This window comes from Ammospiza nelsoni, chromosome 1, assembly GCF_027579445.1.
Source record: "Ammospiza nelsoni isolate bAmmNel1 chromosome 1, bAmmNel1.pri, whole genome shotgun sequence".
Lineage (NCBI taxonomy): Eukaryota > Metazoa > Chordata > Aves > Passeriformes > Passerellidae > Ammospiza > Ammospiza nelsoni.
Window position 1 is genome coordinate 6,601,056 of NC_080633.1, and position 15,681 is coordinate 6,616,736.

At 40.8% G+C, this 15,681-nt stretch overlaps 1 protein-coding gene across 2 annotated transcripts in view; it reads right to left on the reverse strand.

The window, feature by feature from the left end:
• Positions 1 to 1,313: 1,313 nt before the first annotated feature.
• The window catches only part of XYLB (xylulokinase), an 86,266-nt gene continuing 71,898 nt past the window's right edge, over positions 1,314 to 15,681 (reverse strand). For both annotated transcript variants that reach the window (XM_059472622.1, XM_059472628.1), the window contains 3 exons: positions 12,088 to 12,175; positions 9,806 to 9,900; positions 1,314 to 1,600 (listed from right to left, as the gene is read on the reverse strand). In XM_059472622.1, the coding sequence (XP_059328605.1) occupies positions 1,517 to 1,600; positions 9,806 to 9,900; positions 12,088 to 12,175 (267 nt within the window). In that variant the 3' untranslated portion in view covers positions 1,314 to 1,516. The remainder of the gene's footprint in view (positions 1,601 to 9,805; positions 9,901 to 12,087; positions 12,176 to 15,681) is intronic.

The window sequence follows — 15,681 nt, forward strand, 5'->3', positions numbered from 1 at the left end:
AGTCATGAAGAAGAGAAGGTACTGTTTGTACTAAAAAGTGGAGCACTTGAATATAAAAGAGAGACCAAAGGAGGAATGTGAGTATTCCCTGGCCACTCCAGAGGTGAGTCATAGCAAAGGGTTCCCACTCTCAACAGGATGTGGCAGGGACAGGGAGAGCGCTCCTATGCCCCCAGAATGTGAAGAATATGAATTTGAGTCATCCAGCTCCAGCAGGGCACAATCCAGCTCTCAGTCAATAAAGAGATTCTCTACTCTCTACAATTCCCTGGCTTATTCCCAAGACACATTACAGCTTCTAGAGGAGGGGAAGAGAGGCTTCAGTCACTTTCATTAAACAATCTTCTTTATTCCCATGAGAAATTTTATCCTAAGGGAAAGATACCAGCTCCACAGGATGCAGTAAAGTGTTCCCACTTGCACAGGGGTGTTCATTCAAATTCTGCAACTTCCACACATCTTTGCAGAAAGATCTCCTGGCTCACATTTTCTAAGATTTTCTCAGCTAGATGCGACTTAAACTGGACTAAAACATTTGAAGGGAAGCAGTAGCAACAGAGCAAGACAGTCAAGCTGTTCTATTTAAGATCTCCAAGAAAGAAAGGGGATATTGGGAGTGAAAAAAAAAGTCATCTTCCTGCCCTGTCAAGGGCAGAGCATGACACAGAATTTCACAGCCATGACAAGGAGGAGGAGGAGGAGGAAGAAAGAGTAACCCCAAGCTGGTGTGCAGATGGACTGACTCTGCTTTCTGAAGCAGAAAGGAGGTGTTTGAAACTTCCCATGTTTGGTCTTTTATTTTCTTTTGTTACAAAATTGATGTCAAGTGAAACATTGCACAGTGGTGTCTGTATCACAGAAGATCTCTGTGCTTTCCACAATCTATAAACCCCTGCCATATCATGCTTTATCACACAACAGGCTTTCCATAGTATCATGTGACAAGAATTTCCCTTCCCAGAGGATCCCAGGGAATCTTTAAAGACTTTAATCAGCCTCCTCCACATATTAAAGAAAGATGGGATTAAGTCAGTGTGCTTATGCTTTCTGTGTGGGCAAAGATATAAACATCTCCAAGCCACAGATTAAAAGAAAGATAGTCTGAAAACATTTAAGGAAGAGAAATTGAGGAATTGAGACACTTTGCTAGACAGGTATGCAGAGGCTGGCATGCCAAACACATGGAATCAAAGCTGACAGAGATGGGTAGAGTGACTCACATACACAAGGAACTTGACTTTGTCACCCAGCTCTCCAAAACAGCAAGCACAGTCTGAAAAGTACCTAAGAAAAATTGAGGCCACAAACACACAGAGCAATATGACGCTTTTTTAATCAGGTTTTCAATCACAATGTAATTTTTTCCCCACCAACACACTCAAACACAGACATTTAAAAATTATTTGTCTACATAGAGGAACGAAATGATTTAAACAGCTCCAGTAAATTCTGAGCAAATCTCTTATGATCTTCTCCTTGGGAGTCTGCTCAGACAACATATAAATTTTATTTGCTTCTATTTCACAAGACAAGAAGAGGCTGGGTTGTAGATAACCTTCTGTTCAAGCTCAGCATATCTTTTCAGAAGTGGATGATAGAGCTAAAAAGGAAAAAGAAATAAACATGTCTCATTGAAAAATTAGATTTTTAAATTACACTGCAGTTAAAAAGCATTTCAGACATGAAAAATGCAGCATCTTCACAGGTACCTGAAGGTTTGGGCTGGTTTTTGCCCAATTTGCTCATGAAAGTGCTGCAGAGTTTTCCCTCTTTAAATGTCACAGTCCTTTTTACCATCGCCTTTACAGCTTAATTTTATGACATGCACAGGTTGTTCTTATTGTGACTGGGTTCTTGCTATAAGCAGAAGCCATTACTTCCAGCAGAAGCAGCTCAGCTAAAGTCACCTCTCCCAGAGTGCCGTGCCCCCTCAGTAATAGCTGTGCTAATCACCCAGGCAGAACTCCTGTCCTTGCCTCCCTGCACTGCCCAGGATGGATCACTACCTCTGTCCCCTGCTCCTCTGCCTCACTAATCACCCCACTGCTCCCTCCAGAACAGCCAGCTGGGTGCTCCTTGGCCAGTGTGCTGACCAGGCCCTTCCAAAATGCACCTCACACTCCCTCTCAGACTCCTGTACCTGTTTGAGCTGCTTCTCTACTCCACATTATTGCTGGCTGGGGGCTGTGTACAAATCACGAATGGGACAGGACTGCTGTCAAACGTGCCTTGAGCTGTTTTATTTTTCAGCATCAGCTTCATTACATGGTTATGACAATGGGAAGATGCCACCAGCTCACATCCCAGGCAGCAGACCAAGAACTTAATGTTACAACTCACTTTAAGTTTTTTGACCAATCACACAAAGCAAAAGCACATTGACAGTAGTTCTATACAATCACTATAAGCACAGGTACCTTTGGTTAAAACAATGCTTACTTATTTCAAATACAATACCTGCTTGTAAGCCTTAAAACACAATGCAGAGAGCTCCATTATTAAGCTTCAAACTTCCTAATATCTTGCTAGATAAACTTTTCTGTAGCTCAGAGAGTTATTCTAGACAAGCATTAATACACAGACCATTGTTCTGTTTGTCCTTGCTTTTCTACTTTTTAAAAATTTTTTCTGCTGACCAATCTCATGGCTGCTGCTTAGGTCTAATCACAGTTCTGCTGCCTCTGAGGCCTGCCTTTTGCAGCTTTCCCAAAACCCTCTGATTTTGTGGATTCCCACACACATCTTTCACAGCCACATCCTCTCCCATCCACAGGCTGCTCCATGGCCACGTTCCTTGCTCCCCAAGCTCAGAGGGACAAATGCAGACCCAGCTTCTATCCACAGCTACACCAAGTATCTGAGTAGCTTGCTTGTAGTTTCCTACCTAGAATTTTCCAGCAGTTTTTAGGTACAGTATTGTTACAACCATAAAAAGAAGAATCAAGACTCAAATATGTTCAAAACCCCAGTCTCGGGCACATCCTGCACTTTCAGATATGGGTGAGATCCATCTCAAAATCAAAAAAACAAAATCAAAATCTCTGCTCTGCCACCAATCAAAAACTGTACTTCATCTAGATCTTGGAGATGCACCCTTCTCTTTATCTCCTCCCTTATCTGTCTCTCCAATAAAACCAGCACTGTGACAAGCCACACCAGGACAGCTGTGCACATTTGCTGGCTCCAGCACAAAGAAGGGAATGCCATGAGCAGGGTCTGGTGCAGGCTTGAGCAGTGCCTAGGAGGATGCCATGAGGTCAGATCCCTGCCACAGTGAATCCTAGAGGCTGCCAGTCTGCTCCACAAGCCCTCTACACTGACTCATAATCAGGGCAGCCTCACTCCTGGCTCCAGGTTCAGAGAGGTTATGGAGCCATAATGAATCACAGCCAGCAAACTGAATTACTGCTCTCATCAGTAAGAGAGATCTAGCATTTCAATGTGGTTTATCCTTTTCAGCCAACAACAGTGTGTGCACAAGTGTGAAAAATTCAGGAGGAAAATGTTTCAGGTGTAAACTATGGGGATGTAGTAGGAGAGCAGCTTCTTCCGGCAGGTCTCTGTACAGTCCTGCAGTGGCCTCAGTGTCTGTAACAGCCACACTTTCCCAGAATAATAATTAAAAAAATCACAAAGTTTTCTCATCTAGGAAATAAAAAACAGTGGGTTTTTGTTTTTCAACTGATGACAAAATACCCAGTTTTTATATTTCCCTTCTGCTGAATGATAGTTTAAGATAGACCAGGGAAAACTGGATTTATCTCTTCATTCCCATTCCCACCTTCCACAAGCAGGTGGAAGTGACTTAATGGACACATTCTGCAGATGGATCTAGTTTTGACCAACTCCTTCCTTTTTACAAACCAGATGTTATAGAAAATAAAGTTTCCTTTCTACATTTCTACAACAGATTAAGTACAAGAAGGGGTAGAAGAGAAGGAGCATCCACAGCAAGTGGAAAGAGACACTGGTTGTTAGCTAAGACATCAGAAAATGGTTTTTAAAGTCATCTCACAGTGACTGAGTCTTACGGTGCCTTCCACTGATTAAAGCAGAGAATCCTGCTCACTCCTGCCTCTGAAACAGACTCATTCAGTGACCCCAGGCCAGGCATTTAACATGTGTGTGCCCCAGCTCCTCTTCTCCACAGGACAGTGATACTGACATCCTGGAGCTTTATGCAGATTTATGGGGTTAGAAAATTAAATGTGCCACTATTATGAAATGTCACATTACTCAGCGTGGTATTTTTAACTAACTACATGAGGGCCTGGAAGGCTCACATAAGTACACATATATATTCTTTTCATGTTCCCAAAGAACATGAAAATATTGCTCCCATTTCTGGTAAATATGCACATCAGAGTAAACAAAACATTGAGCAGGCAACTATGGCTATACTGGGAGTATCAGTATTTCAAATAAAACCAGCTCCTCTATTCACTGAAGCATCTGTAATGAAGACTGGCTATTTCTTACTTCACTATTCTGTAAATTTGATAAGTGCTAAGTGCTTCTCAGCAAAGATTCAGCACAGCAAAGCTGCATTGGTAAGTGAGCTCAGGCACTGAGAAAGCAGGCTCCATATTATTTGCCCATCAGTATTTTTACAAAATACACACATTTACCAGGAGGCTGGGAAGTATTATTGTTAATACATCACTCTAAATTAAAATGTGTCAAAATAAATGAACAACCACATTTACAGACACAGTTTCTTTTCCTGTTTATTGGACTTAAGCACTTAGTTTGCTAATTGAGAAAATTCAGGCATTTGCAATAACCTTCTCAGCCATTAGTGTAAATGAATCCTGCATTATGGACCATATGAAAAAAAACTGCAAACAAACAGTCAAGAGTATTTCCTGTACTCCACTCCTGCTCTTTGGGGTAAAGAGCTGTGCAGTTCAGAGGGATAAGCAAAGCCTTAAATTCCTCCTCCTCAGGGAATTGGGCTGTAATACCACCAGTATGTCATAGCTGATGAGTGCAGCAGTACCACAGGCTTTTCACTAGCAGTATTCTTCATGCCAGCTGAGGTCTGGGGCAGTGCAGCTCCCATGAAACACAGAGAAAATCCAAACAGCAGCAGCCCAGAGCATGTGTGCACCCAGGTGTGTCTGTGGAAGGGGGTTCTCCACACCTGCCATGACTGAAGTGCCTCCACAGCACCTTGGGCAACTCCTCCTGTGCAGTTCTGGGAGTCTCTTTTCTGAGGCAATTATAGAGATGTGTTCTTATAATTGAGGTCCAAAGGGAATAAAGGACTCTCAATAATGCATAAAAACCCAAGGACATAAATTCCCTCTCTGCCATAGCCTCAAACCTAATCTATCAAACCGTGATATTCAATAAAAGTAATTACATGTATCACAACACAAACCTTATTATTGTCCATAATTTAATTGTCCTTGCTTAATTATGGCCCTTTCTCCAGCTTATCTTTATAGCCTACTCCACAATGTTACAGTACTCTGACTGTTTCATTTACAAACCCTAAACTTCTCTCCTGGGACAATTTGGTCACATTCTGACAGTCCCACAACTAAAGAAAATGCCAATGATAAATAATACTTTATAACAGGGAATAATTTAACTTGCCCTCTCTGAAAAATGCATTGGTACAATGCTACCTTGTTCTCTAGAACAAATCAAATGTTTCATCCTGTTACTGCTTCTCACCACATTACCAGCCTATGTACTCAACTGGGCTTTTACTGTTTAGATTGTCCCTGCCACCTTCTAAGAGCAAAAGCAGCTACAAATTATTACTACAAGATACAATCCACATGGATCCTCCTGTCTTCTGCAATGCTCTGTTAGCCAATCACTGGAGCAATTCAAAATTTACAAATCACAAAGATGATGCTGATGATTATCTAATTTTAATCTACCCAAGTACATTTAATCTACCCTGAATAGATTAAAATTAATCAGTCTCTCACAAACACTTGCTACTTTTGATATGTTCCTTTTTTTTTTTTAAATCAAAGTCAAATTAGTCATAGAGATTTGCTTAAGAAATCAAGGGTTCTTTTATTTTTCAAATCAAAGCAGTTGTTCACTATTCTTAACAGAGAAAGAATACTCATAAAGCAGAAACAATAAAACAGTGTTCTGAAATACTCTGAAGACTTCTCCAAGGAACCACACCTGAAACAATTACATTCTTTACTTCAGATATCCATTCTGCAAGCCCATCTTAATCAGTTTAGAAAATTATTGGCTACACAAATCACCTTAATCAAACTTCTATCAATACATATTATATTTTTGTGGTTGTATTATTATTACCTACTTTGCACTAAATAACCAACCTAAACCAATTCTAGAAAACAACCTCCCCCCTCCAAAACCTAACTCAACAAAATACAATTATTTTAAATCAATAAATAGGTCATTATAACCTTCCTGGGTAATAGGGTCATTTCTATAAATCCACCCACTCACAAGGCAATTCACCAAAGTCAAGAAAACCTGTTAAGTTTACATTTTCCCTTCCTGAATTTTTGCAAGATTAATACATCTCAGCAGAGTCAATAATGCAATCAAAAACCACACATCCAGAGGTAGTGAGCTGCTCCATGCCTTCTCCCTGCAAAACCCCACAGGACAATATCACAACCAATCTGGCACTCTGTCACACAGCTTGTATAAACACAAGTGACCAACTCCCAGACAATCATGTTCCCTCTCATGTTTTATTTTTGCTTAATTAACCAACTAGCCAACCATCCCTGTTTTAATAGATTACTAAAATAGATCTGAATTCTAATGCTAAAATAACAGATTATTTCTGTCTGTTAACATCTATTTATTGCTCTAGAATCTCCTGGTTATTTTTGTCATGCTTCGTGCTTCTGATTAATCTTTTTCCTCAGGGAAGAGAGGAGGCCCCAAAGAGGTGAAATTACTCTTTAATTTTTGCTATGCTGAAAAAAAAGGAAGAAGGATTAATAATATTAACACAAAAATTACTGACTTGAGCTGGTGTGGTTGAGTGAGTGACCAAGGACTATCACCACAGTGGTTCCCACAAGAACATCTCATGACCCATTTGGGTATTGACAGAATTAGAAACAAGTTCAGATTAATACCCCCATCCTACAAAAATACTGGGAAATCAGGTTCAGCTAAGAGACTTGGGGTCATACCCACAGAGGGGGATTCATCCTCTTTGAAATGGTCTCTTCAAGGCACCATGGTCTGCTGCAGGACAAAGTCACATTGTTGCCAGGCAAGTTGGAACTTTTGAGACTTCAGTTTCCACTAACTACTGATTCATGGCCCACCACAAGCCCTGTGTTCCCCATCTTGTGACTTTGTTCTGTTTTACCTGCCCATCAGTTTAATTGAACCAGAAGAGCTGCTTTGTGTGCCCTGCCCTTGCTTTTTAAAATCACATTCATTATCACAAATGATCCCTCAGAAATCAGAGAGAAGCTTTTTGCATTTTTGGTTCCTGGAAACCCCTGCTGTGGGCATAGGCCTTGGCAAGGCAGGAGAAGCTACATCAAACTGTCCCATCTGACCTCTGTCTACAGGAGGCTTTCCTCTCTCCAATGATCTAACACGCTGTCTCCAACCTATACCAGGAAGAAAGGATGAAACCAGAGCGGATTGCTGTGTTATGACCTGTTTTTTCTCCACCCTGCCAAGATCTAGCTGTAGCTGTCCAAAAAATGTAAAGAAGTGGTTGGGGGAATTTCACATTGGTGAGCCAGGCTCTTTCAGAAGAGCTCCTCAGCAAGACAGGACTTAACCTCAGGATGACTTTGAAGTTTATAAAAAGAACTATCATTTAAGTGAAAGGCTCTAACCCCAACAGAACGAAATTGGATGGACAGGGAGATGCAGCTCTGTATGAAACAGAATCAAACTGACTCATTGCATTATGAATTTTTGCTGCACTGTTCATGCTAGCACACTGTATTACTGACAGGCCCTCTGGCTCTCTGCAGTTTCACAGCCATGAAACTAGCCAGGGAATCCACCATCAACTGCAAAATTATAAGGCAGGAAGAAAAAAAGAAATGGTGTGGAATATGTAATTGCAAGAAGCTGATTTTAATGGAATGAAGCTGGAAAGCTAAGCTAAAGAGCAGGAATGGTTATTCCTTCCCATGCTGTTTGGCCACTGCCTCCCTGTCATTCATTCCTATCTACTGGGGCAACAATTCACTACTGTACATCATTTAAAACCAATAAAAGAGATGTGCAAGGAGAGCCAGGTCTAACCATGTGGAAAAGGGAAGTATTGAGAAGGAGATAATTAACTCTTTTAGCTTCCAGGCCGTTTTATGCAGAGAGCAAAGCAGAAAGAGGGAGTTAAATTCCCCAGTGACCTCTCCTGCCAGGTTTGCTCGGCCCCTGCAGGGGTACAAGGTGCTTGCAGGGCCCCTGTGAGTGACAGCTGTATCCTCTGCCCTTGAGTTTTATAGCTGAAGCAGCACCAGGGGGTCAGGAGCAGGTCTCTGAGCCCTCCCCAGCTTTTCAGCACGCAGCATTTTGGGGAGGAACAGGGCAGCAACGTGAGGTTGGGTCAGGCACCAGGGAGCTGCTCCTGTGCTGTGCTCCCTGCAGGGAGCTTCAGCTGCAGCACACGTGGCACAGGCCACTGCTGTTAATTATTTTATCTTTTAAAATGAGGGGGGAAGGTTGAGTAAATGAGATCAGATCAATCAAGTTTAAATTATTCAATGTCTTAATATTTCTGAAGGGGACTTCTATTCGATTACCGAGCTCCTCCATCTCAGTTAATAATTAAATAATATGCTGGCAGGCACAATGCAGCATGATCATTTCTATTATTACTCATGATGATATCTGGTGCTCCTCTACATGTGTAGCTGGGAGTTAGTAGTTTTGGCAGATCATTAATTTCCCAGTTTAAATAAAAGCTTTAAAACCTTGTTGCCTGTAGTTAGGCCACTTCCAAATCTCCTAAATGGTGGAGTGTGTAAGGCTGCACTGATGTAAAAGAAGCTTTTGCACACCTGAAGACCTTGGTGAGGTTCACCTTTGTTACTTAAACATGTGTTCTCCAGGAATCTTGCTATATTGTATTGTTTATTTATTACTGTGCATTATATTTGAAAAGCTGTTGTAAACTAAAGCCTTGGGCTGGGGGTGAGACGTGCAGGGCTGCACTGGAGAGCCTGAGACAATGATTCCTTCCTTGGTTTTACAAGGGCTGGAATCACATAGTTACCAGGAATGACTACATGGGCCATAAAGCACAAACTCGCCTTCAGACGTGCCAGAAATCACAGGATGGGCACAGGACCAAAGAGCTGTGCCTACTGAGTCCTCCCAGCTGCCATAGTTTCAGAGGAGATACCAGTGATTATCTACAATTGCTGAGCACTGTTTACAGACAGGAAGGGGTTTTGGAGATGTTTTCCAAGAAGCCAGAAAGCACAATCACCTCCCTTTTATCCATGCTGCTTGCTGCAAACAAGTCTAGATTATTTTTTCAAGATTATCTGTTACAACTTGGCTGACCTGTGTCCAAATTCAATCAATTTTATAACTTTTTCTGTCTCTTAAGGAAGATATTCTGCTCTCTGATCACACCTTGTTAGGAAAATTCATTCTCACAGACCTGAATGGTGGGATCAGATTATTGCATCATTACAACACCAAATACCTCTCAAAATCAAATCTGTGTTTACAATAAGGAATAAGATCTGTGTAACCAAGAGTTTCCTAAATTAACTTATTTTTCCCAGAAGAATTAGCAAACCACTACATTTTGAAGCAGACAGGAAATAAAAAGAAAAATGGCATTCCCAAACTTGCTCACCTCCTCAGCCCCTGGGGTGGGTGTAACAGCCAGCCTGGGCTCTGGTGCTAATTTCACAACATCAGCCAAGGGCACATTCCTCTCAGCTACAAGTCCTGCAACGAGAATCACAATCCTGATCAATGCAAAAAAACACCATGAGGGATGTGCCTTGACTCTCTGGCAAATTAATACATTATATTGATCTTCCCTGGTCAGGTCAGCATTCAGGATTGAAGGATAAATGGCAGAAGATCTTACATTCCTATGAGCTAGCCTGGGAAGTGGGGACTCTGTGATAGAGTTTTTGCCAATCACTCAATTCGTACCCTCGGGAACAGGTAAGCAGCAGAAATGCTACTCAACAATATCAGTAATTATTTATGGTTACAACAGTACAGTAAACAGCAGTGAAAATAGGTGGAAGCAAAGGATTCAAGGACAAAATGTGACTAAACATAAAAATGAAGAGAAATGAAAACACTTTCAAGAAAATATGCTACAAATTATTAATTATATTTATATGTAAGGAAGCAGAATAGTAGGGGAGTTCTGCTACGACAGCATTTTGCTTTGTGAGCAAATCACAAAGCATTTCAGAAGCTCCCTGCACACCTGCTAAGAACCCCAGGCTAACTGTGGAACACCCCAGATGCACATTGCAATATTATTAAAGAGCCCTTGCCATCAGTATTTCATTTCTATTAGCAAGTCCCCACTTTTCCTCAATCCCTTTGCCTGGCCAAGAGTGAGGCAGCTGAAAGCATCAATCAAAAATGCCATTTAGGAACACACACAGAGCAAACCCCCTGGGGCCTGGCTGGCAGAGGATGTGAGCCCAGGAGTCCCTCCATCAGCGCAGCAGCCCAAACGCTCTGTCAGCCAAGCCTCCACAGCTCCAATGCCAACTGGCAGAGGGAATACACATCACACACACACAAAATATCTGCACAAACTTTAATGGTGCCTCCCCATTTCACATGCATTCAAGGGCAAGGAATCTGCCTGCAGCATTAAGTGCTGGGAGGCTTTTGAAGCAGAAGGCAAAGTTTGAGTATAAAGAAAAACTATTTGGAAACTTGACCCACAAGGTGCAAAAATGGTCCCATTGTGGCTTCAAATATAAAGATAATCCAAGTGTTTCCATTGTCCTGCAAAAGCCTGCTTGGCCTTACAGAATCCTTGTGCCTTTTCTGGAAATAAAGAGAGCATGCTGTGTGCATTAAACACACCAATTCAGGTTTTGGTTGTGCAATTTTCTTTGCTGTTTTCAAATGCAAGAGATCGTGTAGTCTTTAGATGCTATAATGTGACAGCAGAATTTGCTTCTAAAATTAAAACTTGGCTGATTTCTTCTGATGGCTGGTGCTATCTTTTCCATGCTTGTTACAGTCCCATGGTCTTACATGAACTTGTAGAAAAGTTACCCATGTCTTAAGGCCCAAATCCTACAGATTCAAATTTAAAAATCTGAGGCTAACTGAAGTTGACCTAAACAAGGACTTCCACACTCCTTGAATTGTTTACTTGTAAGATATTAGAAACCATTTTAAAATACATGGATAAAAATTCATGGTTGGGATTCAAGTCTTAAGTAGCTGATGGCCCACCCTTAACACACACCCACATGCATTAATAGATAATATAAGATAATTAACATGTAAATCCTGGGGCTTGGACTGTTATATTACAGTGAGAGGTGTAATACAGCAAGCAAGATGACTGGACAACCTAAGAGTATCCCAAGATTCATACTTTTACAAGAGTAAGTGCATGGAGCCCAGGACACCTTGCATATCATTCAACTTGATGTTTAAAAGCTGGAAAATAAATATAGGTTTAATATTGGCCAGCAGTATTATAGGTCTTGTTGTCCCTGCTCTCAATGATCTTCTTTGCTGGGATCAACCTTTTGTGTGGTTTGGCCATTTCAGCAACCCAGTTTACAGCCCAGTCCCCAAACTGGGGCAGCAGGCTGCACCAGGACCTTCAGTTGTTTGTATTCTTCCATGGATGTAACTCAACATGTGAAGGTCCTAGACCTTTCCTAGACAGTACCAACACTTCCCACACCACATCCCTTGGCTGAGAAGCAGCCACCAGGCATGGAATTACAATGTAAATTATATTCTCTGCCCTAATCCAAGTGTATTAAGCAAAAAATCCCTCTTTGACCTGTGTGACCTTCCAATCGGATGCGCACAGCTTTACTCCCCCCTCATGCCCAGTAACATTAATCCCAAGTATTATCCAAGTGAAATTAAATTCCCTGACTGCTCACAGGAGTCTCCTGGCAGCCTTACCATGGATTGCTCTGTAAGCACTCCCCAGACAAGCAGAGTTGGCCGTGTCGATGGTGAATACGGGCGCGTTGAACACGTCGGACAGGACCTGAGGGGCATCAAAGCATCCATGAAACACAAAGGGAAAGGAAAAATCCTTCATCACTGCTCAGGAAAACAAACAGCTGTCCCAAGCCCCAGCCAAGCACTCAGGAACCCATGGAAAGAAGATCTGCAGGCAACAGTGAGGACTGAACTTGTCACACCGCAGGGTATTGGTAATTCTGAGCTACAGACGTAACTCTAGCCAGGAAATAAAGTCCCATTTCTCTCCAGATGTCTTGGTTACAGTCCAGAGGAGCCCTGATTCAAGCATCATTCCTCAAAATTCACACAGGCAGCACATGCTAAAGGCTTATGTCAGCACAGGAGACCTGCTCAAGAACCCACAACTGGAGCCTGTTTGCTTCCATCATGTTGAAGCTGATTTTAGTGGAAAGGAAAGAGAGAAGAACCAGTCATCTGTTCCAGAAGAAAAGAAGAACCAGTCACAGCTCCTCCATTCCAAACTTGGATAAAAATAAAGCTCCAGCAACATGAAGGCCTGCTAAGCCTTTCTTCATCTCCACCATTCCCATCCTATTAGGGTCAGCAGGGAGAAGGACACAGGAGCTGATTACACAGTCTCTAAATTTACCAGTTTTCCTGTTTTTAAGGGAACTTTAGCTATGAAGATATATTGAGACATTTGGCTTGGGTAATACAAATAAAATTTTACAGGCAAAGAAATTATTATGGTATCCAACAGATACTAAAGTTATTCGACCACTCATCATTCTGCTTTGAAATCAACACCATCAACACCTCACATCTGCTCTTCCCCACAGTTTAGGTTTAGAAAAACAATACTGATTTGGGAAAATTAAGACATATTTGGATAAGGGCATAGGAGGTTTAATAATTCCTTTCCAAAAACATTGTCAAGAAATGCTTTCCATTTTGGTTTCATCACTTCTAGGATTGCAAGTGCCCCTCAGGCTGAGCAATACAAGAAGCAGGAAACAATTCAGATGCAACCTGTGCTGATTTTATTACTTTTGCCAAAGGGAAAAGTGTCTCACCTGACTTAAATCCATACAATTGAGTCTAAAATAAAGCCAGAATGTCCAGAATTTGGACAATCAAACCATTTGGATTAGTGCAAGGCAATCCTGATCCTGGAATTTATAACCCTGCTGGGGATGGACCCCAGGGCTTCATAAAAGATGAGTAAGAAATTCAATCCATATTACCTATAGAAATGTGCAGTACATGGAATTTCTAAAGGATTTTTCTTTCTCTGAAATTTTGTGGCGAATCTTCAGATCAAAACCTTTGAAAATCACTGATTTTCACAATTTAAATGAAAGTGGCTGTTTGCTAACTAGAACCCAGTGGAAGCCTGAGCTTATACACTTAAAACTGTCTTCTGGTAAGACAGAAAAGTCAGGATTGGCTAATTTCATTTCCAAGCAAGCACTGAGCAGAACATGAGCTTCAATGCTAGAGAACAAATGAAAAATAAATCATGGTTATCTATTAAAAACTACTCTGGAAATTGTAAGGTCACAGAGCTCTAGTCCCACTGCCCATCCTACCAGCCAAAGCCACTTTGTTTCAACACATTCCCCACCTATATCTTCACCTCATCTCTAACAAGCATTTCTCAAGTTTAAATTGTACAAACTTTTGGACAACATTTTTTTTTTGTATCTCTGAGGAGCCTCATACAATGCAGCTCTACTCTATACTGATTGTTAAGAAGTTCTGTAATACTAAAAATAATATTTTAACAATTTAACAAATAACTTTTTTTTACCAAAATTATAAAATAACAATTATTCAAAGTTCAAATATTTGGTGAGTTGTTCAGAACTGTGGTATCTCTCACAAATAATTTAAAAATAAACTGTTAGAGGTTCTACTGCTTAAGATAATTCACTGTGTTCCATGTGGTCATTAATCAAGCACCACATATGCTATAAAAAGCTTCCTGGAACTGTGGAGAAAGCTGCCCTACTAAATTTTTTTAAAACAGATTTTCCTAAGTTGTCTCCTTTGTGGTGTAAAATATAGGAGTTCCTGAACGTTGATTAATTAAATGATAGTCCTTTGTAGCCCTGGAACAAATTATCCAAAATTGACCATGATAAGGGTGGAAGCTGTTATTCTTTATGCAACTGATATGGTTTCTGAGGTTTTGATTAAATTAAAAAGAAAGATCCAATTAACCAGTGATTGAATTAAGTGAATGACACTATATTGATCATATTATTTTAAGGCACTTCTAATGAGTTTTAAAGCCAGCTGAATTGTTATACGTGAAGAGCAAGCACCCCAGCCACCACTCTCCCAGTCCCATGGTTTTTCAGCTGTGTCTGTTACCAAATTATGTATTTTAAGAACATTTGTTTCTCTGCCTTCATTCCACAGCAAGGAGATCCTCCTGGCACCCAAACTGAAATACAGCCTCAAACAAAAACTCATCTGTGAACCCAATCTTTCCTTAGCAGAATTACTCCTGTAAGGACCAATGTTTTAAGCAATTAACCAATCAGTTAATTTTCCAATGTCACATTCTTAGGCAAAGGAACCAAAGCAGATGAAGAGAAGTGACATCTACAGGCAAAACATGCCAAATTTGCTGCTCCCCAATCAGCTCTACAGGCAGCAGTTACACACACATGTGTAGATGCCTTAGGAGAAAACAGCTTTTTGCCTTTTTGCTCTTTAACTCCCATTTAATCCAGCCCAGGTTTTGTGGAGCAGAGAATTGAGTGCAATTGTCAAAGAGAATGGTGTGCAGCTGAAGCTGGCCCTGACAGGAAGGGATTGGAATCTCCAGAAAACATTTCACCCTGTGTTCACTATGTGATAGATGAGCAGTGCAATGGTTGACTCTCACAATTAAATGACAAATATTATATATAAAGTTTTATAGATTTATTGTAGGAGTGTGTCCCTTGTTGACAGAGTTACAAAACTATTCTTTGTCTTTTTAAAAAGGAAATAAGCCCAGAAGTTTCTCTCCTTGATTAGGTGAAAAAGGCATCTCATAGGACCCAGAGGAATTCACCTCAAACTTTAAAAAAGCTAATTACACAAGAGCCAAAAAGTCCTGCCTGAGCAATTTACTAAAAAAAGTAAACAAAGAAACTAATTGCTTTTGTGAGATGTTTTACAAAGGGCAAGAAAGCCTCTTGCACCTAGATCAATTTTTCTCTGTAAAAAGTTTGTTATTTTGCCTCTTATTAAAATTGATAGTTATGTTTTACCCCCTCCTTGCATTGTTATCATGGGATGGCCTGGGTAGTTGGGACATTTGGGAGGGTTGGCTCATTACTATGGCAGCACCTGGGCTCTAATCAAGATGGAAGAAAGTGATCTCCATCACTGGACAGCAAAGAAACAGTCAATGGACAAGACTTTGGGAGGGGCTAAAGGGTTAAAAATTTTATCATGGTGGGAAAAAAATTCTTTACTCCTGGCACTGTATTGTTTTCTCTATTCAGTCTTCTGTCGTATTTTTTGATAAGGTTTCAATAAACCTTTTAAATTTTTGGAAGTGAGTGTCGT